The 24,908-nt window shown below is 50.8% G+C and overlaps 1 protein-coding gene across 5 annotated transcripts in view; it reads right to left on the reverse strand.

Annotated features, from left to right (window-relative positions):
* Nucleotides 1-1,091: 1,091 nt before the first annotated feature.
* Nucleotides 1,092-24,908, reverse strand: part of Agpat3 (1-acylglycerol-3-phosphate O-acyltransferase 3) — an 85,478-nt gene continuing 61,661 nt past the window's right edge. For all 5 annotated transcript variants that reach the window (XM_021173644.2, XM_021173640.2, XM_029482247.1 and 2 more), the window contains 8 exons: nt 20,227-20,453; nt 17,373-17,542; nt 16,563-16,724; nt 15,440-15,593; nt 14,720-14,822; nt 9,442-9,517; nt 5,348-5,546; nt 1,092-5,068 (listed from right to left, as the gene is read on the reverse strand). In XM_021173644.2, coding sequence (XP_021029303.1) covers nt 4,980-5,068; nt 5,348-5,546; nt 9,442-9,517; nt 14,720-14,822; nt 15,440-15,593; nt 16,563-16,724; nt 17,373-17,542; nt 20,227-20,404 — 1,131 coding nt within the window. In that variant the 5' untranslated portion in view covers nt 20,405-20,453 and the 3' untranslated portion in view covers nt 1,092-4,979. The remainder of the gene's footprint in view (nt 5,069-5,347; nt 5,547-9,441; nt 9,518-14,719; nt 14,823-15,439; nt 15,594-16,562; nt 16,725-17,372; nt 17,543-20,226; nt 20,454-24,908) is intronic.

Consider the following 24,908-nt stretch of genomic DNA (forward strand, 5'->3'; position numbering starts at 1 on the left):
ACCCTCCAACAGCTTTTAATTTTTTTGAAAAGATGTATTTTTTTTTGTATGAATGTTTTGTCTGTATGTATGTCTCTCTGCATGCCTGGTCCCCAAGGAGGCCAGAAGCAGGCATTGGACTCCCCATGAGTTAGAGATGGTTGTGGATGCTGGGCATCAAGCCTGGGTCCTTTGGGAGAGTATCAGGAGCCTTTGACTGTGGAGTCATCTCTCCAGTCTCCTCAATGGCTTTTAAAACCCAATATGGGGACTTGAGTCCCTAGCATAGGCTAGCTGAATTCCCTCTCTCTGCTGCTCACTCAGAGTGGAGACTCTGGGGCCCTGGGGCAGCGCTGCCAACTGAAGGGCCTCAGAGAAGAGGCAGAGACCAAGGGGTTAGAGGAGGGTGGCCCCGAGGGACAGGAAGCACTTGTAGGGCTGTCCCTCTTGGAATTCTATGCAGACCAGAAAGATAGAAAGAAAAAGAGGCAGAGAGTCACTTTCTCATATATTGTGGATATTTTATGATCCCTTGTTTCACAACAGTGTTTGTAATAAACAAGTATGATACTTATGCATTTTACCTAGAAAGTACCACCAAGCAGGAGCGCCACACCGCTGGAGTGACCTTCTACGTGCTGTGGACAGAGAGCTTTGCATAGCAGTCAGCACAGCCAGGCCGTAGACCCAGGCCTGGGGAGTCCACTGTAGCTCCCAGCCCTGGACATCTTCCTAGAGCACAGACCTCCATCCTTACTACAGAAAGCTTTGTGAGTAGCAAACTTGTAAAAAGAAGAGTACAAAAGGAAACGTCCATATGAACACAGTTGCACCCTGGAGACAAAGTATCCCTTGGAGACTGCCCACAGTCCGATATGGCAATTTCTCACTAATGGAAAAGCAACCCAGATATTTGCGCCCCACCCACCGCAGCACTTGATCATTAAAGTCCATGGTTTGTGCGGCTTCCAGAAAGAGCCGTTTCCTGTAGTTATAGTACTCACTGGTACTCGGTCCAGAAGCCAGGAGGTACAGGCCTTGAGGCAAGTCATGTTTGATTGTCACAATGTTTCTACTCTGAGACAATAAATACAAGTAGAGCACTACAGCTCTTCATTGAATCAAGTAACTCCAGTTTAATAGAATACAATTTAGTGCATTTCAGAGTCTCATTCACAGTTCCGCTTCTGTCCCAACACTTTTGCAACAGAAAGAAACCCAAAAAAGCTACGGAGAAAAAGAAACCTCCAGGTGACCTGTCAGCACAAAGTTCACAGTTTCACAGGTCGCTCTCTGTGAAGAGAGGATGCCACCATCTCTGGTACCTCTGCAAAGTGCTCTCGTTGGTTGATTTCTGGAGTGATTTGGGAGAATACCACCTTTCTCCTGGATTAACCGATTTCAAAAGCCTGTGATAAATTCGATTCATGTGTCCACCCTGTCAGCCAAGCAGATCGCCCAAAGCCTGAACTTGCATTTTAAAATCCTGGCCCCTGTATGCAGGGATCTGGGGCGTGAATGTCAGTACCCACCTGACAGCCCCACGGCAAGACTCTGGGACAAGGCCTGAGGCAGGTCAGGGGTGCCCGAACCCAGGCCCAGTTGCCTTTGGTTTGGGGCTGGCCCATAGGCCAGAGATGTTTCTAGAAAGAAGGCAGCAGGCATCTCAGGTGCGCCATTCTAACCCTGAGCTTCATGACACTGTAGAGGGCTAGAAGCCACACCAAAATGGCTAGCATTAAGCGTCGCATGCATCTAGCTAGTGGTTTGGGTTTATGTGTGGGACAGTTTAGGTGCAGGTCATCAGGACTGGAAAGGCTACTTTTGGCTTGTCCTATACAGTCTCAGGCAGAGACAGGGCAACATGCAGGAAGAGCCACTTAATTCTTCCAGCCTGAACCTGACACAAATTGGGGCTAACCCAGACTTTTTTCCTTGGATGGTATGAAGGCTGGACTAGGTAGAAAAGATTCTCAGGGCAAGGTACACAAAAGGGGAGGGAGGGGCAGCCCAAGGCATCTGTGGAGACACCTGCACTGTTCCTACTAGAAGGTATTGTTACATTGTTGCCATTTGTTATCAAGCAGCCTGAGTATTCAGAGCTCATCTCTTTAATCAGACTGGTTCCGCCTCTCCCCCTTCACTCCCCTCCCCCCAGGACAGGGCTTACAGCATCTCAGAGATGTGCCTCATAGATGTCACCAAAGACCCACAAACAGCATGCATTTGTTTTGTTTGTTTAACCTTTGGGTTAAAAAGTCTTGTCAAAAGGAGAGTGTCCCTGATCTCTGAACTGCCTACATTCTGACCATTCAGCCTTCCTAGTGTGATGCTCCTGCTTCTCCAAGGATGGTCACCAATCAGGATGCGAACACAAAGCCCTCAAAGACAGAAGCACAGTCCCTAGATGCTCAATGTGGGTACCATGAAATGGTATAAGCAGTCAGGAGAATGGCAGCCATTGCTGAAGTTCAGCACAGCTTCAGAGAGGCCTGCATGAGGTATGTGGGTGTGGCCAGGGACCAGGGGTGGGAGACCACCTGGACAGTGGAAGGGTCTCTTGGGGAGATGATGGGAGCCTCACTTATCTGGCTCTTGACCCTGAGTGGGGAGGAGGCCATATCCCAGTCTGGGCTGACCTTTGTGGGGGTCCCTCTCCTGGGGAGCCTGAAGCAGAGCCAGCCTAGCAGGCCAGTCCCCCACCCCCCAGGCCACCAACCACTCCAGTTCCAGAATGCCTCTGGCTCCTAAGCCTGCTGCTTCTAGCAAACTGCTTCAGAAGACACTTCCGCCCGAATCTGGGCATGACATCTGCCATGCCTATCAGTAGTAGGGTGTGAAGGAAAAGAGAAAAAGCATTATTCTGAGATTTATTAATTTAATAGAAAAATTGAAGGGGCTCTCCTCCCCCTTTTCTTTCTGAAGCAGATGAAAAGCAAAATCTGATCCCACCCCACCCTCAAATAAGCCCACACCCACATTCCTAGTGTAGTTTTTATTGCTCTCAGAAGCACTGCATTGGATGATGAGCAGGCCTAGGAGGGCAGAGCCTGCAGCCTGGACTCCTCTGTCATTCATAGACTCAATGGTCAGCTGACCCCAAAGGCTCAGGGCTTCTGTGGGAAGCCAGAGGCATTAGTGAAGTGGTAAAGGCTCTGAGGTTGCTTTCCCCAGCGGGGGAGGAGGGAGGCAGGTGCATGCAGGGCAGGGCCCATTGGCCTGTTACCTTCCCATTTGTGAGGGGACGGTGTGTGGGGAAAGACAGAGACCCCAAGCAGACAGATAGACAGAAAGAAAAAACCCACCAAGGAGGGAGAAGACCCTCAGGAATGCCCAAGATAGCTCGTAGTTGGCAGAGGCCAGGGCGCTCAAGTCTTCAGCTGGAGGGGAAGAGATTCAATGTCTCAGTTAGCTTGACTCAACCTTTCACCCTTACAAGCAGCCTTGTGTGCTGCTGTTACCCAAGAGTGGGAGAAAACACTCTATTGTGTACGGACCGTAGAGACTATTAGCATCTTCTGTGACTCGGTCCCCAGCACTTGGGGCCATACAGTCAGGCCCAGGGCTGCCCTCAGGCTTCTCTAGGCCTCCTTCCTCCATTGTACACTATAAATCTTCTCTGCTTTTACTATGAGCTCTGGTTGCAGTATGCCACAAAAAAAACAAAACAAAAACAAAAACAAAAAAAAAAACCCCAGTTTTTTCTTGTTAGAAAACATGAATGACTTTAAAAGAGCCAGTTCCAGACAGAAGAGAAAAGCTATGATGGTGGTCCTTGAGGACCTAGGTCTCCCAGAAACCAGGCAGGTCCTTCCTGTGCTGAGCGAGAAGGAAATGGGCCTCCAGGGCCAGCAAAGGGACCCTGGCAAGGCACCAAGTGCGGGCTGAGGTCCCCTGTTCTCTGCCAGGACAGTGTATGTCACTGAGGTGGGAAGGGGCAATGGTGGGTATGGTCAGCAGCCATGACACCTGCCTGAATAGAGGCAGAAGAGGGGGAGGTCAGGGAGAAGCTTCGAGCCAGCCACAGACCAACGCCTGTAAAGAGATTCTAATGCTAACAAGCACTAATGGGGTCTGACTGAGAACAGGGAGGCCTGATGGTGACATGGCCCTCTGAAGAGTGTCCCAGGGGAGTCCCATAGGCTGGAGCCCCCAGGCACCACAGCTCTGAGGTGTGGGGCTGGCGTGCGGTCTTCCCATCTGGCCCTGTGCAGGATGGCAGCCTGTTGGCTACAGAGGAAGAGAGTGAGAGAGGGAACAGTACGGAGGTGCTGTTATGAACTCAAGGGTTCCACATTCTGCAGAGTTCTCGGGCGGGCGTTCACTTTTAAAAGAGACTTAAGGTGCTTAGACACAGCCCCCAGCGAGGCGGTGCCAACGGAAGCTGCAGAGGACGGAGGTGTGGTCTTCAGCCCCCAGGGGCCGGGTAGGGAGGGCAAGGGAGGGACAAAAGGGCCAGATCCACATTCAGTGTGTGCTTATCTCTAAGAAGACTTCCTCCCTCTCCCGGGGCTGGAAGCTAAGGTGCCAAGCAGGGCGGGATGAATGCTGCAGGACAGGGGGCCAGCTGACCTGCCCCCAGGAGGCAGCGGCACTCAGGGAGAGCCAGTGTTCTGGGGTGCAGGGCACAGGGTTGGGGCCAGGTTACGTTCCCCAAATAACTGATAATAAACAAAAGCCTCATTCTAAGTTTAAGAAGGGAGAGCAGCCAAGGCTGCCTCTTGGAGGTGAAGTTCTGGGGGAGCGCTGTGGCCCCACCACCTCCCCCAAACCCGCCTCTGTCCCCGCAGAGGGCTGATGGGACCCTGCCGGTGCTGGCCGACCATCTTCAGCTGGCAGGCCGAGTTCTTTGCTCTTGGCTCAAGTTTTGTTAATATTAGTCACCAGTTAATAAGAAAAATAGTCTCTAAGTGTCTCTTTCCCTCGCTCTTGTGTGTTCTGTTTTTAATTGAGTTAATTGGATACCGCATCAGGTTATGGGTGTTCAATCACAGCATTAATTATTCCTTTTTCTTAAGCTCTTGGTTGCCATAGCTGGAGCCTTTCTCTATCTCAGTCACTCCTATCAGTCTCCGGACTCCGAAGGAAGCTTGAAAGACAAGAGAGAAGAGATTAGAGGCCAACCTCACCAGGACACCCCCCACCTCACTTGCTTCCTCCCCAGGTGTGGTCACTCTAGTACAGGAAACCACAGGAGAGTGAGAGGAGGGTACAGTCCTCCACAGCCACCATGCTCAGGAGCCAGGGTCATTCAGTCCCTGACCTGGGTCAGTTGCTGCCTCCTGGGCCCATCATGATGAACCAAAAGTCCTGGGTATGGGTGGCCCAGTGACCCCAGCATGTGGGCGGGCACATCTGTGCTCTTTACCTGCTCCCACAAACCCCAAGAACATCAGGATGAGGAGCGGGGATCCACTGGCAAAGACACCCAGGACGAAGCTGAAGAGGGGTGAGAGGAGGATGGTGGCCCAGCACAGGAAGTTCAGGAGGGTCCACGGCCTTCGGGCAGGCTTGAACTGCTCCCCTGGGAATACACCCTTCTGCTTGTACATCTCTTGCAGGGCATCCTGAAAGTCAAGGGGACAGTACGAAGTTGAGATCCACAAGTGTGACTCTGATTCAGGAGAAAACTCAGCAATAAAAGTCACTTGCCCAGGGCACAGAATGAAGCTGACTCTGCCCCAGTGCAGGTGGGAGGAGCACTTCCTTGGAGGACCTTCAGTTGCTGTGTGTCATCTGCACCCAGGAAAGGAATTAGCTAGGATCCAGCCAGCCAAGCAAGCAAAGCTGCCAGGGGTCATAACTAGCCTATGGCTGGCTGGTGCAGACCCCAGTCTTTATCAAAGAACAGCCAAAGGGTCCTGGGCCTAGCCACAGTCCATACCCCTACTGCAAGGCTTTTCATCTCTCCTACCACAGCATCCACGGACCAAACTCAGGTCAGCAGCTTGCATGGTAAGCCCTTTTACCCCCTGAGCCATCTTGCCGGCCCCATACCATTTCTATGTTTTCCTCCTCCTCCTCCTCCTCTTCCTTCATCTTCCTCCTCCTTCTCTTCCCCCTCTTCCTTCATCTTCCTCCTTTTTTGACACAGGCTCTCCTGCAACTCATGTTGGTGTGGAACTTTCCTCATAGTTGGTCCTGGCCTTGAACTTCTGATCCTTTAGAATGGTGGAATCATAGGCATAAACTACTACCCAACTACATTTTCTTTCTGAGAGGTATACTATCCTAGGTGAGTATGTGTGTGTGTGTGTGTGTGTGTGTGTGTGTGTGTGAGAGAGAGAGAGAGAGAGAGAGAGAGAGAGAGAGAGACTGTCTATCCACCTATCTAAAACTTTAACTGACATAATTGTACATTTGTGGGTCACAGTCTCTCTCTTATAGACACATACTCACACACATGCATGCACGCGCGCGCACACACACACACACACACACACACACACACACAGTGTAATGACTGGGTGTTCACTATTTCAGATGAAGACCATTTCTTTGTGTGGAGAATGATTATAGCCCTCTCCACTGAAACATTTAAAATACATACTTGCCATCAGCCATAGTCAGTGATCTAACACAGCTGAGCCATAGGACATGGCACATCTGCTGGCATCCTCTGTCTATAATTCCATCCTCCCAGCCTCCGTCTACTGCTCTACCCTCTACAACAGTATGTGCTATGTCCTGCCACTCGCTGGCCTCACTTCTGTAGCATTCCTTCACTTCCATCTACGTTGCTCCAAATGGCAAGAGTTGGTTGGTTGGTTGGTGACATCATTGTCACCTTTTTTGTTTGCTTGTTTATTGTTGTTTTTGTTTTGTTTTGTGTTTCTCTATGTAGTCCTGGCTGTCCTGGAACTCAAATTTAGAGATCCACCTGTCTCTGCCTCCTTAGTGCTATTATTAAAGGTGCAGGCTACCACCCAACTTCATTATAGTTTTTTTATTTATCCATCAGTGAACGGAAAGTGTGTGTGTGCATGTGTGTGTGTATGTGTGTGTGCATGTGTGAGAATTTTGTTACTTTGGCAACCATGGACAGCAGTGACATAATGCTGCCTGCAGCGTCTTGCATTGGAATGCGTTTTCTTCTGACACTCTCATCAGGAGGACTTCAATGTCTGACGGTAGCACAGTGACTTAGGTTTTACTGGGATTTGTCTTTCAGCTAGTTTTTGACACAGGGAAATGATATTAATTTTTGGATACTGTTTTTTTTTTTTTTTAATCCCACAACTTTAGGGAACTTTTCAGTTCTAACATTCTGGCAGTTTTGAGGTTTTTCTAAATATTGGGCTGTGCATCTGTAAACAGGGTAGGTAGTTCACCTATCCTCCTTTCCAATCTGGGCATTCTCATCTTCTCCATAATTGCTCTGCTAAGACTTCTAATGCTATGCTGGGTAAGGACAACCAGACAGACACACACACACACATGTTCTAGACTCCAGGGGAGTCTGTGGTACGTGGCCTGTGCTGTGTGAGCTAAGAACCTTCTATACCTACTTTGTTGGACAACTGTCATAGGGTGTGGTAGAAGAGATGACAAACTTTGTCCAAGTTTTCAAACAGGTGAGCACAGAGCCAGTTATGCCTAGCTCATGAATTAGCTCTCCTGCTTGTTGCTTGTGCCTTGTTTTACCACAGTTTTCTTCTCTCTCTCTCTCTCTCTCTCTCTATATATATATATATATATATATATATAGATATATATAGATAGATATAGATAGATATAGATAGATAGATATAGATATAGATATATAGATATAGATCTGAGATGAGCTCTCACACCATGTCACCTTGGCTGTCCTGGAATGCTGGCCTTGAACCTCAAACTCAGAGATCCTTCTGCCCCTGTCTCTGTCTCTGTCTCTGTCTCTGTCTCTGTCTCTGTCTCCGTCTCCGCCTCTGGAGTGCTGGGATCAAAGGTGTACTCCACTACCCTTGGCTCCTCCTGTTATAGTTTGTTTTAATTTTGCATGCCTTGGTGTTTTGCCTGCATGCATGTCTGTGTGAGGGGTATCAGAAGCCCTGGAATTAAGAGTTTCAGACAGGTGTAAGCTGCCACTTGGGTGTTAGGAATTGAACCTGGGTCCTCTGGAAGAACAGCCAGAGCTCTTAAATGCTAAACCATCTGTCTCTTCAGCCCCTATATCAATAATTCTCTTGAGGAACACTGACAAATGGAGGGGATCTGCACAAGGCAAGCACTGTTCACACAGTCCTCGCCTCACCGCACTGCTCTGCTGGCTGGCTGCTTCTGTTCTCTGCTTGCCCCTGACATTTTTCCACTGCTCTTTCCATTTTTCTGTGGGTCTTCTCGTTTTCCATTTTCATCTTTACATGCTCATTCTAGCCCGTGTCTGCTCCTTCTCAGGTTCCTCTGAAGCCTTTGACAGTTGTGTCCGGTATTAGGAAGGGTTGGTTCCCTTGAGTGTTTTGTCTTGTGGTAGCCTGCAGCTGGTCTTCAACTTGAATCCAGTCTAGGCAGACCCTGAGCTGTCTGCCTCTGGGGTCACCTCCCTCCAGCTGTGCACAGGTTTCCTTTGGCAGCCTGAGGGAACTCTCTGGGTACCACTTTCTAGTCTAGTGTCTCCATCTTCTGGAACTGTGTAGGTGGGAGGATAGTCACCAGGGCAGCACTCTTCAGCATGGAGGACGAGGAGGAAGAAGGGGAGGAGGAGGAAGTAGGTTGGGACAAGTTCAACCTTCCCCAGCTGACTCCCTGAAAGGTCCAGCCTCATGTAGGGATATGCCATCACCTTACTGCCTTGAGTGAAGTCACATGTCACCATCTGACTCCATGAAGGCTTATGATTCAAGACTTTGGGGGAACCAGCCAACATGACCAGCAGGGTGTGGGGTGTGTAGTGTCAGCACAGGCCCTTCGTCCTCCCGACTTGGTCTCTGGAGCTCCCTTTCTTCCTTGGAAGCTGCTCCCAGCACTGGAGGGAATTTTGTTCACTATAGGTTTTTCTGACCATCTGGTTTTCAGAACATTGCAAAGAGGACACTTATTGTCCCAGGTATGCTCTGTGGAGTGGGAACTGGACATGTGTGCTCAGAAGCCCCCTGAGACCTCTGCTGTAGGGTTCCGTGACATAACATGCTGTTGTAAATCTGGGGGACACCCGCAGCAGAAGCAAGCGGTTCTAAATCTGGGCAACGTCTGCTACACGCTTAACATTTCTTTAAGGAACAAATGTGGTAAAATGTCATCAACACAGTTGCACTTGTACATACCAGGCAATGCACAAGGGCTCTGCACTGTTGCACACACCAGGCACCGTTACACTTCACTTTATCATGAATCTCATACATTTTAAGAAAAAGAAGACTCTAAGGCAGGTGAGTACCACCAGTCTTTGGCACCCAAAGGGGAACCATGTGGCTCCTTCCTTCCTTCCCAACTGCCCCAGCCTGCTTTGGAGGTGGGGTGAGGGCAAGCAGGAGCCTTTACCTTCTCCTGGTACAGCTTGTGAAGCCACTGGGCGGCGCTGGTCTCATCTGCTGGGATGTCTTCCAGGGGGAACCTCCTGTAAAGTGTAAAGTGAGTGAATGGGCACCTGCCCCACCCTGGGAGAGAGCAAGTGACACATTCGAGGCCACCTGAAGCTCTCTATTTGAGCCTCATTCTTAATTTCTAAAATAAGCAGATGGCAAAGTAAGCTCTTGACAGCCATCTGACATACTGGAACCTTCTAGGCATGGTCAGGCCGTCCCCCACACGAGGACTGAAAGATGTCTCTATGTCTGGGAACCCTTGTGAGCCACCTGCCTGGCAGACCATCCCTCGACTTCCCCATAGGGTGAATGCAGTGGTGTTGGTCTTTCCCAACACACGAACTGCTGCAGATGATCCACGCCAAGGGTCTGTGGCGTTTGACCTTGATCGTGACCTTCAATGGATTGACAGCTATGAGTGGCGGTGGCCCCACACCACATATTGAAGTTTCCAAAAAATGCCATTTTCTACTGTGTAAGTAGTTATGTGAGATTTGTATAAGTTGTAGAATGAAGAAAGTTATAAAGTATTTATGGAATGCATTGGTAGGAGCTACAGGTGGGTGGGTTACAGCAAGGGGTCTGAGAGTCTAGGGGTCTGAGGCAAGGGGTCTGAGGGTCTCAGAGTCTATCTGATGGCATCCTAGCCTTCGGGTTAGCGAGAACTGGTAGTCTGCTAAGAATACATTGTAAGGTTTGATAGTCAGCAGGATGTTAGGTCACACAGGGTGGGCAAGGGGTGGCTTTCAGTCATAGTAAAAATGACTGAAGATCGTCTGTAGTCTGCAACTAGCAATGCTACCCCAGGAGAGTGTGATACTGAGCCATGATACCTGCAGGGAGATCCAGCTCAGACTCTTCCACGAGAGAATAAGTCTTTGTGTCATAAACTTTAAAATGCTAGAACCAAGTCAGGTGCAGTAGCGCATGCCTTTAAGTCCAGCACTTGGGAGGCAGAGATAGGAGGATCTCTGAGTTCGAGTTCAGCCTGAGCGACAGAGTGAGTTCCAGGACAGCCAGGGTTACTTGGAGAAACTCTGTCTCCAAAAACCAACATAAAACAAAACACAAGGCATAGAGCTGGACATGGTAGCACATGCATTTAGTCCCAGCACTTGGGAGGCAGAGAGAGGGTCATAGCTATCATGGTCTACATGTCAAGGTCCAGGTCACACGAGACTACATAGGAATCTAGACCTGTGGCACATTCCTGTGATGCCAGAACTTGGGATGTGGAGCAAGAGAATAAGGAGCTACATATCAGCCTCTGTGACATAGCAGGCTTCATGGAAGCCTGGGCTCCAGACAGGTGGGTCCTGCTTTCCACCGGGAACTGCAGTACCTCATGATGCCCAGGAGGTGGCACAGAGCACTTGGGTTCACATAGGCTCCCAAGGACTGGGGTGATCAGGGTCCTCTATTGGGGACAGATCCCAAGTCCCAAGGGAAATTGACACCTTGAGCGTGCAGCTCCCTCTGCACACTGTTTGCTGGTGTGCTGTGCTCCACACTCCAGTGCTCCCTCTGCACACTGTTTGCTGGTGTGCTGTGCTCCACACCCTCGTGCTCCCCTCGTTTCACGCCCCTTGTGCTTTGAAGCTATTACTAAGTCACATTTAAACACAAGCACTGTGAGTCTGTGTGAATGACTTTAGGAGGGTGGCTGACCCAAGCAGAGTACACTAGACAAGGCTTTGCATCCAGGGTGACAGGGCGAGGCTGACATGTTCCATCATGCTGCTCAGAGCGTGTGTAATTTAAAGTTCACAAAGAGCTTGCTTCTGGAGATTTCCGTTTAGTGTTTTCAGACTTCATTTGCTTGTGGGTAGATGGAACTAGGAATAAGGGGGGAATTGGCAAATCTAGCTCTGGTGAGGGGCATGGACGGCCACCATGATAGCCCACAGTCTGTCCTTTCAGAAAAAAAGCCACGTGAAAGGTTCACGGAGTCGGGCATGGTGGCACACGCCTTTAATCCCAGCACTTGGGAGGCAGAGGCAGGCAGATTTCTAAGTTTGAGGCCAGCCTGGTCTACAGAGTGAGTTCCAGGACAGCCAGGGCTACACAGAGAAACCCAGGCTCAAAAAACAAAACAAAACAAAACAAAACAAAGAAAAAAAGAAAGAAAGGTTCATGGGCTGAGACAAATCTGTACATTTAAAATGGAGGCCCCAGGGTGCTGTGGCTGTGTGGGCTATGCCCAGGAACCTCTCCACCACAGCACAGTACTGGTGGAGCCCAGGGCTACAAAGCATGTGACTCCACAGCATCACTGCAGGCTCATGGCCACATCAGGGTCAGAGGTGACAGTGTCTTAGAAGATAAAATATTTATGTCTGTACCTTCCAAGGGCTCCATCCACATGTTTGGGGACTGCATGGGGAGAGTTTGGCACAGATGGCATACAGTCAGGGGGTATAGCAGAAGGTCACCTCCTATAGCAAGAGGACCACAAGGCTTGGACCTATTTCATAGCTCTCCTAGTGCATGTGATAAGATGGATACTTGTAGCTGGGCGGTGGTGGCGCACGCCTTTAATCCCAGCACTTGGGAGGCAGAGGCAGGCGGATTTCTGAGTTCGAGGCCANAAAAAAAAAAAAAAAAAAAAAAAAAAGATGGAGACCTTTCCCACTTCTCTCATTCTTGAGACAGTGGGGTTTGGCCCTGCTGCCACTGGAGTCACAGGACAGCCGAGGGCTACACAGAGAAACCCTGTCTAGAAAAAACACTCCAAAAAAAAAAAAAAAAAAAAAAAAAAAAAAAGATGGATACATGTTAGTAGGGCCCTACAGGCTCCCTGCTCATAGCAGCTAGAGCTTGAGTTTATTACCCTGAACTTTCCAGGAGTACCTCTGCCATCATGAGGCTAGCCAACACGCCAGCACAAAGAACAGAGGTACCCTGGGGCTATGCACATGCAGGCCTGCATGCCCGTCACAGCCCTAGAGTTCTGTCTCCCTTGAGGAAGGTGTGGGGGAGGGCCCTTGGCTGTGACTGCAGAGTTGTGCTGGATGGGAACATACCTGAGATAATTAACTTACAAAGAAGAGACTTTGTTTAGACACAGGGTTTTAACACTTTCAGTCCACAGTTGAATTTGAACAGCACACTTGGACAAAGTCAGTGCTCAAGAGCACATACCAGCCAAGGCTTCTGCGAGCTTGAAGCTATCCGTTGAAATGCAGCTAGCTCAACATCTCTACAGAATCAGTATATTTCGGAGGAAAGGGCATAGAGAGGCCTCCCTTGTCACAGCTGGGTGCCCATGTGGGGGCATTTCAGCTTGATGGCTGACTGGGCAGCTGGATGACAGGGATCTGGCCACCCAGCCACAATCGGGATCTAACCTGAGGCAGTTAAGCCAAGGACAGGTGCATGACTGGCCCCTGAGGGGGTCTCACTTTTGGACATGGCTGGATTCTTAGTCATTGCCATCTACCTTTAAAGTTTTTCTTTTGTTCTCCTCTGTCTCTCAAAGATCATGTATTAGCATTTTGGTCTCCCAGGATCCTGGTCCTACTTTTAAAAAAGGGAGGAGGGTGTCCAGTGGGAGGTCCTAGGTCATGGCTATCTCTGAGGGGTCAACATCCTAGCCCTCCCTCTTTAGCCAACTGGCTGATGAGGTGATTGCTGTGTTCAGCCCTGTGCGTGTTCCTGACAGTTTATGTCCACAACAGTGTGCTGACTCCACACTGGACCAAAGCAACAGAAATTCAACTGTGGACTGAAAGTGTTAAAACCCTGAGTCTAAACAAAGTCTCTTCTTTGTAAGTTAATTATCTCAGGTATGTACAGTGTTAGGAAGCTAACTAACACACCTGGCCATAGAAACCAGCTAAGGCTCAGAACTAATACCACAGTTCCCTGGGGTTAACTTCCTTGTTGGAAACTGAACAATACGAAGGAGAAGACCCTAGGCTTACTTGTTGACTCCAACCCAGGGTGAGTTCTCAAGACCCGGGATTAGGGTCTTCAACCCCACCAGTTACCTAGCTGTTTACAAAGTCAGGAGGAAAAGGCCAACAACCTTAGTGTTTATTATTACAGCCGGTCTTTGCTACTTTGTGGGTTCTTCTTTTTCCTACCCTTTATCCCTCCTCCCTCATTTTATCCACTATCACTAGATGAGAGAGAAAGAAGGATTCGGGGAGTCTGATTTCTTTTTGCTTCTTCTGTGAGCATGGCTATTAACAAGCTGCAGCCACAACCCCTAACTGACTAACAACTAACCCTCCCTCTCAGAACCCTAACATTTACCCCTGAAAGGTCCCCAGAAACGCACACCCCACAGAGTCACAGAAACTTCTGCAGCTGGCAAAAACTATCACGCCTCTCGCTAGAGCACAAGGCAAACTGTAGTCAGCTGCTGCAGACAGTCCGAAGTAGCCCTATATCCCCATACCTGGGATTAAAATGAAAAACATACTCATAGTATTCGTGTTTTTAAAAGAACCCCAAATTCCAGAATTTTCACTACAGTTTATGTCCACAACCTCATTTTTGGAAGTTTCCTCGCAGTGTAATTTGTAAACCAGTATGAGCTCAAGTCGACTCAGAAGAACCAATCCCAGGCACGGAGTGGAACAGATTTTGGATGAACCATTCTCTTGGGTGGCACAGAGATGAACATCACCTTGGCTATGGTCTCCGGCCAACACTGAGACATGGACTCTACCCACCCTGTCCACCTGTGCCCTTGTGTTCTAGAAGGCAGGCTGCTTCTGTGTGAGAGGTCTCAGCTGTGCCTTGGGCCCTTCCAATGGATCCTGACAGTGGCTGCACCACAGAAGATGGCCAAGCAAGCCCTGCAGGCACCATCACCTGGGCTCTGAAGCATAGGCAAAGCCTTCCCCAGCCAGTACTCCCTATGGATGCCCAGGCCACTATCTAGAAGTTACCAAGCCAGATCAGAGCCACCCGGTGACAGTGCCACTCCAGCAGGGGCTCTACAGGATGTTCCATTTCACTAGCTCAAAGCAAGAGATTAAAGGTTAGCGTTTAGTTAAGTTCACCACATGTGTGACTGCTGCTCGGGGAGACCAACTGACTCTGCCAGATTTGGGATCGAGCTTTCCTCGGGGACGTGTGCATAGGTGTTCACTGAGACTGAGAAACAGACAAGAATCAACCCTCACACTGGCCAGGGGACTCCAGGGACTGCTAGGTTGCCGTGCTGTGTCCCACACCCTTGGGAGTCCTGCAGCAGGCCACATCAAGTCCTGATAGACACTCACCTCACACACATGTCTGCCTCATATTTCTTCCCATACAGGATCCCCAGTAGAGATGGGTTCTTGTTCCCTCTGAAGTTCAGGGTCACGTCATAGATAGCTGCAACTGAGGGGTGGAGACAGGACCAGTGAGCAGTAGATGATGGGAAACACTACAGCAGTGACGTCACCACCAAACAGAAAAGCCACTTTTACACCTGGGTCTGCCCCTCCACACAGCGATGATCTTCACTCCCAGCTGGCTGCCAAGTGCTCAGGCTCTCCCTGCTGGTGGTTCCCTCCTGCCCAGGGCTCCTGGCCTCTTTCTGTGGCTCATGTGACCCCTTCCAGATGTCTCTGCTCTGACATTCTCCTTTATAATGCTTTGCTTTGTTTGAATTTTACTATTGGACAGTTTGCCACCAAGTAACATTTATCATCCCCACAGGTCTTATAACATGCCAATCCTATTTCTGACATTCTTCTGTGCTTCTAGTATATTTTACATTTTTATATTTTATATTCTACTTAAAAAAAAATGATCTGATGAGACTGATCCTGGCTCCATCTCCTAAGTATTGTGACTGCAGGAAATTCTCCAATGCCTGATTTATGGGGTGCCAGAACACAGGACCCCATGTATTCAAGGCAGCATCCCCAGCCCTGTTCAACTTCTTGCTTCACACAGTGGCCTAGCAGGCAATGATGGACTCCAGCTTCTTACCACAGGTCCCCGTCTCCTACCTGTCCCCCGGAGGCACTGGACTGCCATGGTAAAACCCTTGGTCCGGGGCAGCAGGTGGTACTTGAGTGGGGGCAGCCCCTTGGAGGCAGCCACCTCCATGCTGATGCGATGCTTGGTCTCTGTGAAGCGTGTTCCTTCGCAGTACAGGAGAAACTAGGTACAGAATGAACAGAGGGCCAGGAGAGGCCAGAGGGTTATTCCAGGACAGTGGGGATGGAACCAGAGCCCTGCCATTCAAGGCCTGTAACATTCCAGGCCTCACCCGCCATAGTCACATAGCACACTCGGCTGGAGGTAGAGAGAAGAAAGCATGGACGCATCCAGCGGCAAGCATGTTGTGTCATTGAAACAGTATTTTATTTTAGGGCTGCAATCTGCACTGCAGTCACACAGATGAGTACAATCAGAACAGTTTTTCTCAAAGAATTCTCCAGAAGAAGAGAAACCTGAAAGTGTCCCTGGGCAGCAGCCTTTGACCAGAAAACAGAAAGCATCCACTGTCCCTGAGCATGGTGTGGGAGATGGGAAGTAAGAAGCTAGGTTTCGGAGAGTAGACAAGAAAAGGATGAGAAATACCATGCAGGATGGCTCGCCCACCGCCTGCACCCTAGGAGGGTGTGTGCTAAAGCTGGGCTTGCAGCAGCGGGGACAGTGGAAGCTATGTCCTAGGAATGAGGCCAAGTCTGCAAAATGGGGATAGTATCATGGGCATGTGTGTGCATAGGTGTGTGTGTGCACAGGTGTGTGTATGTGTGTGTGTGTGTGTGTGAACCCTGGGTGAGGTTCCTCAGGCACTGCCCACCTTGTTTTTTGAGATGGGGGCTCCCAATGGTCTGGAGCTTGCCAAATACATTAGACTAGCCAGCCGGTGAGCCTCAGAGGTCTACTTGCCTCTGCTTCCCCAGTGCTGGGATTATTTACATGCTCACCACAGCCTGCCTTTTCTGTTTGGGTTCCAGGGCTCAAACCCAGTTTCTTACACCTGTGTGCCAAGCACTTTACCAAATGAGCTATTCCCCTGGCTGGAGATTTTACAACTTATAACTTGGGCCCTGGTACACAGGAAGACTGAGTTTCATCCACAAGCCCCTACCACCTCGTAGTACACGCAAGCACACTCACCCACATGTACTCTGGGTAGTCAGCCAAGCGCCTCAGTCCCTCTATGACGGTGTCCCGGTCTTCCTCCCACTTCCGTTTGCAGAATACGATCTCTAGGAAGTACCACGTCCAGCCGATGAGAGGCACACACAGCAGCTCCCTCTTAGCCAGCACCTTGGAGCTCTGCAGGGAGACCATGGCACCTGTCAGAGGTGGGGAGGCCCAGCCAGAAGCCCTCACAAACACACACACCAGGGGCTCAAGCCTTGCTTCTCCTGGCTCAAAGCATTTGCTATAAATGGGACCCCCAGCTTATGACTGAATGATCCTTGACTTGGTACCCCTCAAATACACACAGGAGACCACCCCAGAAACTACTCAAGAGCCCAGCCTTGGTGTTGTGGCAGGCCCATGGTAGATAGCCCCACCTCAGTACCTGGTCTCTTCCTGACCCCTATCTTCCTGCCATTGCTTAGGGGCTTTAGCTGCACTGAACTCCCTGGCCCTCTTAGAGTGGTTTAAATTCACCTAAGGCCACTAACCAATTATTCAGTTAGCCTTGAGTGGGATCCTCTGGACGGTGAACAGTAGTAACAAGAAATGAAGTCACAGTGAGTCCCAAGAGCAGGCAGGAAACTTCAGAGAAGACCACATGGGAAAACACATCCCTCCCACCACCTCCATCAGCCATACTGCTCAATGAGAAGGGGCCAAGCCAGGAAAACCTCTAAGGAACAAGCCTCTAGAGTCTCGGGGACTCTGATGGCAGGTCTCCTCCTGGGGCCCCATTCTGCCATCATTCACCCAGCCCTCCCTGACCCCATTGCTCACCCCCAGCACGCCAAACCGCTCGCACATCGTCCACCCACAAAGGAAGTCGATCTCGAAGTTGTGGTTGAGGATAACAACCACATGCTCCTTCCCAAAGTGGTCCACGGTGGCCTGGTCGGTGAAGAGAGTGCACTCCGTGCAGGACCACCACTCCAGGAGCATGACCAGCTCTGCGGGAGGGTGGGGTCAGCACTGGGAGATGCCTGCCCAGTGCCCTGCTCCAGCCCCAGCCCCGCCCCGGTTTCCCACAGGTTCTGGGAGAGCAGTATCAGACCCACATCCATTTCCATTTCCATTTCCATCTAGAGGGGAACTCTTTTCTAGAAGTGAGCTTGGAGGGCCTGCGTTTATAAGCTTTCCCGAGTCACAGCTACTTTGTGTGATGGAAGTTGTGGCGGCAGCAAACGGAAGAAGCAGGGCCCTGCAGCTCTAAATAGTCAGGCTGCCTCAGTGTTCAGCCACCATGTCACGTGACCACTGGCTTGCTTGTGTGGGAGGCAGACAGGAGTTGTGTCCTGAATGACCAGGAAGAGAATGCCTGTGGGGCTGTGCAATTCACAGTTGGAGAGCGAAGATAAGGTAGACATCAAGTGTAAGCTATGGTGCACATTCAGTCTTGCCCACCCCAGGCCGGCCTACGGAAGAGCTCCTATGAGATCTACTGCTGCCCAGGAGGATGTGGGATGCCCCAAGGATGAGGAGGGGCACTGTGGTCAGGAGCTCAGAGGGCAATCAGCAGCTGACTGCAGCAGCATCTCCACAAGAATGAGGAGGGTCACTGCAACTCAGAACCCAGCCTCTACCTGCCTGCATCTCACAGGCCATGACAGATCCAAGATGAGGCAGGACCAGGACCTTATCCAAGATAAGGTCAGGGCCAGAAGGTTCCATGCTAAGAGCTTTTGTTCAGCGTAGAGTTTGAATATAAATGAGTATTGAATATAAATGTCTGGCAGGAAGCACACAAGGGCAGGCATCCTGCATGGGTGCCATGGTCTGCAGTGGGATGACTACAGCCAGGCATCTGAGGCAGGTGGACCAGGATGTAACTGCCACATGCAGGATGGCGGCAGGAAGCACTTCTGGCTCTGGCCACTGCTTCATGAGAGAGCTCCAGGGCCCCCTGAAAAGAACTGATCCCTGGGGATGGAGCCAGGGCATGCTGCCAGCCTCAAACACAGAGCCCACAAATAGGGTGAGGCCCTGGGCACACAGGAGTTCTCACTTAGTCCCAGGAGGGGTGCCAAATGGTGTAGCTGCTTTGGAATACTGCAGAGGTGGGGTCCTTAATGTTTTCCAAACACATTAGCATGTGGCCAGAAGGGCATCCCATATGTGTGCCCTAGAGCCATACGTGTGTCTACACAAGAACACACACAGGGTGGCTCTGCCATTAGAGAGTGGTGACAGTCATCATCCTCCAGTCTAGCACAGGCTATCACCCAGTCACATGACAGAAGGAAGTTCTGAGGCCTGGGCACCCAGGAAGTCCCCAAGGATATGCTCTTCAGTTGCCATGTACCCCTCCTCCAATCTCTGCCTGAAGCCAGGCTGATGCTAACTGGCTTCTCTGCCCCTCCCAGGGCGTGCTCAGAAAGCCTCAGGGGGGGGGGGGAGGGATCTGACTTTCTAGCGCATCTCCCATGATAGCTGAGGGGCTCTGTTTCCTTTCCTCTCCGGATTTGGTGTGTGTGCAGTTCTGGAGTCAGAGTAGCACCAGATTCAGGAGTCTAGAGTTTTAGCTTTTATCTGTCAACACTGGAGTGGTCTTGCCACCAAGTCATGTTGCACGTGTGGGGTTTGTAGTTTGCTCTCTGTGCAACAGCTGTCACCTTTTGAGTCAAGCTGAGAAGGGGGATCAGGCAGACTGGAGTCACTGGCTTCTAGGTAGGGAGGGGATAAGGGTACAGAAATCCTGTGAGATGGTACGTGCCCTCTCCTGTGGGGTAGCATACACCATCATGTACCCCTTCCTGGGGCATTGCTGTCCCTTCCTGCCTCTTCCATGCCTCTGCCATGGTGTAAGCAGTTATGGACTTTTTCCCCCCACTTAGAACTGCATTTGGAAGAGGGTTCTCAGATACAAAAAGGCTACTCATTTTCTTGGTGTCTGTGTGGGCACACTGAGGACGGGATATGGCCAGGGCATCCACAAGATGACCTGGTTAGCTTTGGGCCCATATAAACAAGAGATGGTGAGGATGCCTGTGGGGCATGGGCAGTGGTAGAAATCTCAGGGCTGTGTCCTTGTCCTGTGGGAACGGAGTCAAATTGGCATCATGTAAACTGCAGGTAGCTGCATCCAGGTCCGGACCCTCCCCGGTGCATAGGCCGGGAGTAAGTGGCTGTCTGTCCATGTAGATGTGGAGAAGGGATATCATGTATATGTGCATTCATGCACTAGTACGCTCTGATGCATAGGTAGCACTCACACACTTGTGCCAAAGGGGCACCCTTGTTTTTACTTGCACCCTGCAATGTGAAGAGGGACATTCAGTACCCTGTGCTGGTGGCCGGTTGCAGATCAGTGGGCCTATTTTTATCTCACTTTTGCTGGTCTGAAAGCACCCACCGTGCCGTGTTAGACCCTCCTTTTGTGTGAGTCACACAGCCTGATGTGGAAATATCGTGGTTGAGCCTGGTAAAGTTACTCTGAGCACGTGTTCACACGGCCCTGGAAGGGTGTGACCTCAGGGAACCTGAGATGCACCCGGCTCTGTTCTGCGATGGAGTGTCAGGTGTGGCCCTGTCCTTACTGCCCCTTGAGAGCCCTGGCAAGAGAAGCTTTCCCCCACCTCCGTACCCCCCGCCCCAGAAGTCCCTGCACGATGCCCTTATGGGCGGGGACACTTACGGCTCCAGAGCGAGTAGGCCAAGCGGCAGTTGATGCGGCGGTATAGGTGCTTGCTGATGGGCCAGAGGGCCAGTGTGCACAGCTGGGTGAAGTTGATAATTAACCCGCTCACCACGAAGACGAAGCCAATGAGCAGGTGCACCACGAACTGGGTCTTCAGGTAGGCAAGCAGGCCCATGGTCGCTGCTCAGGGGCGGCCGCACGGTCCTTCACTGAGAACAGCCGTCCTGGAAACACAGAGCTCAGCTGTTAGTGTGTGTGTAGACAAGGCATAGGCTTGTGATCTGGACAACACGGCCCTCATTCAGGACATGGGTAGGAGATGCGCTGTTTTGCCTGGCTTAGAGAGAGGCTGCCCCTGGAAAGCTGAGGGACAAAAACACTATGCATCTTATGCAAACATCACACATGAACACTCCCCCCCACCCCACCCCCCACACGGAGTGACTTAGAGCACAGGAAGGCTGAATAAATGGCTGATTCAAGGGGCCAGCAGGAGATCTCAGTGTTGACGCTGAGGCCTGAGACTGCTCATGTCCCAAGGCCAGGGTCTGCAGGCCATGTGCCCCGACACTTCAGGGACCTTAAAGTTCCTCTCTACACCATGCAGGACAGATCCACATAGACCTGAATATATGAGGTGGCTGAGGGTCTCCACAGCCATCACACGACACTACCCTAGCTGTGATAGCTCTGACCCAGCAGCCTCAGGGGAAACGACAGCCCTCAGCACGCCATGCTCATGTTCATGTCACAGGCTCTATCCTGTGCCCTTCCCAGTGGCTTTGCGGCTTTCAAAGGAGATGCCAGGCTCTATAGCACACCTTCGACCCTGGGCCCCAGGGACAGACTATGATTTTCAAAACTGAACTTCAGTGAGGTCTTACATACAGTCACTATGTACTCAGCTTTGGGTGACAAAACTCAGTGACCAGAAGCCGGGCAGTGGTGGCACATGCCTTTAGTCCCAACATTTGGGAGGCAGAGGCAGAGGCAGGTGGATTTCTGAGTTTGAGGCCAGCCTGGTCTACAGAGTTCCAGGACAGCCAGGGCTATGCAGAGAAACCCTGTCTAAAAAAAAAAAAAAAAAAAAAAAAAGACTCAGTGACCAGGTGGCCACCGCCACTACACACAGAAGGAGCCATGCAGGCTGGTCCCACCCCAGGCCCTGGCTGTGCCCATCACTGTTCTGGTAGCTTGGCTTTGCTTCTTTCCCAAGGCATAGGATGGGATGGATGGGCTGGCATCAGGCTGCTGAGCTTGGCCCTGCTGGGGTGCAACGTCAGCACTGTGTCCCCAGCTAAGTCCTCAGCTGTCCCTCTGTCATAATGGCCCCCACCTGTTCGTGCTCCAGCTGTGAGGATGGCTTTCATTGAGCATCCCACTCGATCAACCATCCCCTGTGCTGCGCAGTAGAGGAGGCTTCCTGCTCTACCTGCTGGAGTCTGAACTAGAGAGTTTGTGCAGAACCTGTGGTGAGCCTATACCAACCTCAGTATTCCGTCCCTAGAGTGTGTTGCCACCTACCACATCCACCTCTGGATTTCTGGTGTCCCTGGGTCTAGCCAAACCTGAAGGGGGCAGATGGACTTAGCCAAATGCTAGCCTGGAGCTCAACTCAGGCACCAAGACCACATCTCTACATCATAGCCCAGGATATCTCGTATAGCTTTATAGCCTCATCATCCACATAGAACCGTCTAACACACTGTCCCAGAAGGCCATCTGACATGTGTCTGTGCTGCAGAGCATGACCTCAGTCATCACTCTCTAGTCCCCAAGTATTCCAGTGACAGACACGGGGCCTGCTTCCTCAATGCTAGCTGCACCCCATTTCCAGGACTATTTCCTTATTGCCTTCTTTAAAACTTCAGTGCTGTCCACAGAAATTCGACTCAGCCTTCGTGCCAGCTCCTGCTCTGCTCTGCTCTTGGCTACAAAGTTTCTGGTCCACCAGAGCAGGGAAGTGTGGGAAAGGCCTGCATTGAATGACCACAGTGTTGGTCAAAAATACTGACCACAGTATTTTTTTAAGGCACAGTCTCACTATGTAGCCCAGGCTAGCCTAGGACTCATAAAGATCTGCCTGTCTTTGCCTCCAAAATGTTGAAGCTTGAGGCATACAGTGCCATGCCCAGCAAGTTTTTAAAAGTCTTGTGTCCTAAGACCATTTCAAGTTGACACCTACATTTCAGATCCGAGTTTAAATGTGCAGAGTGTATACTGGAGTGCTGGTAAATACGACTTTTAAAAGTGGAGCTTTAATCTTATAAATGCAACCACAGACCAGCCTAGAGATCCTGCATCCCCATGGTTGCTTCACAGCCTCTCTGCTGGCTCCCTGGCTGTGGATTTCCACTGCGTAAATTCCCTACAGGATTTTATCACCGGGCATCACACCAAGAGTCTCTTTGGCTTGAAATGATGCTTGAGAGCGTTTTATTGATTACTGTGACCTACTGTCCCAGCAAAACTGTGGACCATTTTAGCCTCCTTTGGACACTTCTGGCACACAGGCCCAGAGGTGAGGCATCTCAGACGTCAGAACTGCATACGAACTGTCCTGTTTGTCGGGACCACCTATTTGTAAAGCTGTGATCACAACACCAGCTTGAGCCCCCGGGTAGCACAGGACATCCAGCTGCACCCTGCAGATACCTCACAGCACTTCTTGGGCTACATCTTATTCTCTTGTCTTTCCTTTTCTTTTTTTTAACCATGCACCTGATCCTGACAACTCTGAGGTCTACATAGCCATCTGGGAGCGCACCCCTCCACCTCAATGGGAAACTTCTTCATGGTCACTTTAGGTTCAAGGCTTTTGGCCAAGAAAACTCCACAGGGCTGATGGACAGCTAACAGGAGCTAAGAGGAGGTGCCTAGTGCTCTACCCCCAGGGGAGTGGTGCCTCCAGACACCCTTGGCATGAGAGCATGGTGCAGCTAATTACCACAATCCTTGCAGGGCATGCCTGAGAGCAGGCTGACCCTGACCATAAGACACGTCGTCTGTGAATCTGCCGTTTCGTCCTGCAGTGGGATGGCCCTGTCAGACTCACAACCTCTTTCTCCCAAGGCCCTCTCATCTCCTTGGATAGTCCTGCCCTGGCATCTGGTCCCCATTATGATCTCTGGGCACCGGTGTCATGTGACCAGTCACCATATGACCTTTGAAGACTGGGTGTGACTAAAAGCTTAGACATGGTTTCTGGAGCCTAAATGACCAACAGCTGGAGGACAGGGTGGTACCTAGAGCTCACAGGTGGTTTCCTGGAATCTCCTATAACTCTCATTTAGTTGGGCCAAGTGTGTTCTCAAGGCCAGTCTAGCATTAGAACATCTTGCCCCTGAAAGTGACACCATTGCTTCCTGTGTTTCATCATGGCCCTTCACAGCCTGCCAGAACTCACACCCTTCCTGGGTCAGAAGGTGGTGATAGGTGAGAGGCAAGCCAGCCTTGCCTTCCAAGGAACAGGCAGAGTGCTTTCCAGCTGGGGAGGAGGAAGCCGTGGCTCAGCAAATCTGTGCTGATGACAGGGTTAGCCACACTCAACATCAGCACCAGCATCACTCCACGTGTGACCTTGTAGGGGACTTAAACCCTCAAATGTTACCACAGCTGGGAACCAGAAACTGAAGAGATGCTACTCCCAAAAGGATGTCCCTTTGGGAGGTCCAGGACCCTGAGCCAGACTCCCTTTCCATAGATACCACTCACTAAGAAGTGGGACCCTTCCTTATTTAACCTTATTTGACCTAAGGGAGCCCTCAGTCTTGGCCTGAGATATCTGGGGCTCAGGGCATCATCAGGACACTGAACCTGCCAACTGCACACCAGGAGGACCTTACTCGTTCCTCTGCCCTGTCTCCTCACTAGGACTGAATTGAGTCACCCCCATGGGTAAACCCCTAGCACCTCAGAATACCACGGTACTTAGAGACGAGGGCTCCACAGATGATAAAGGTAAGTGCTTTGTTTCTGATCTGATCGCCCATGTGCTCTGCAGAGTAGGAATGAAGGCACAAGCCAGGCGAAGAGGCACCAGTTCTGCCAGCAACTCAGCTAAACTATGGGTCTCATCTCCAGAGTTCTGGGTCCCTAAATCAAACAGTGCAGCCCAAGGCCTGCGGACTTATGAACCTCTTGCAAACACACAGGCTTTAGGCTCCCTAATCTGAGATCTGGGACACCTGTTGGTCCCTCTTCCCACAGCCAGCTTCCTGATCACATTCAGTCCCCATCCTCTGGGAGCCTCTCCATCATCCTTGGTCCTCTGCCCTGCTTCCCTGGGGACTACTTCCCAGCATGCCCTCAGTCTCTATCTCTTAGTGCCCAACCTCCCTATACTACACACTGCCTGGCTGAGGGGGAAGAGTCTCTCAGAGAGAGTGGCTGCCATTGAACAAGTGAACTAACAAAAGGAAGACACTGAACTATGGAAAATGAGTTATTTGTGATGCTTGAGACAGGAGACTCAGTCACAAGGAAGACACCAGCATGTGGGTTTCAGTGATCAAACTCCAGTTTACAGGATAACACCGCCGTCACCGTCCTCTCTTCCTCCTGTTCACTCATGTTCAGTTCCCTAGCAAGGCCTGGATGCAGGAGCAGGAGCAGGAGCAGGAGCAGGAGCAGGAGCAGGAGCAGGAGCAGGAGCAGGAGCAGGAGCAGGAGCAGGAGCA

This window comes from Mus caroli, chromosome 10 (assembly GCF_900094665.2).
Source record: "Mus caroli chromosome 10, CAROLI_EIJ_v1.1, whole genome shotgun sequence".
NCBI lineage: Eukaryota > Metazoa > Chordata > Mammalia > Rodentia > Muridae > Mus > Mus caroli.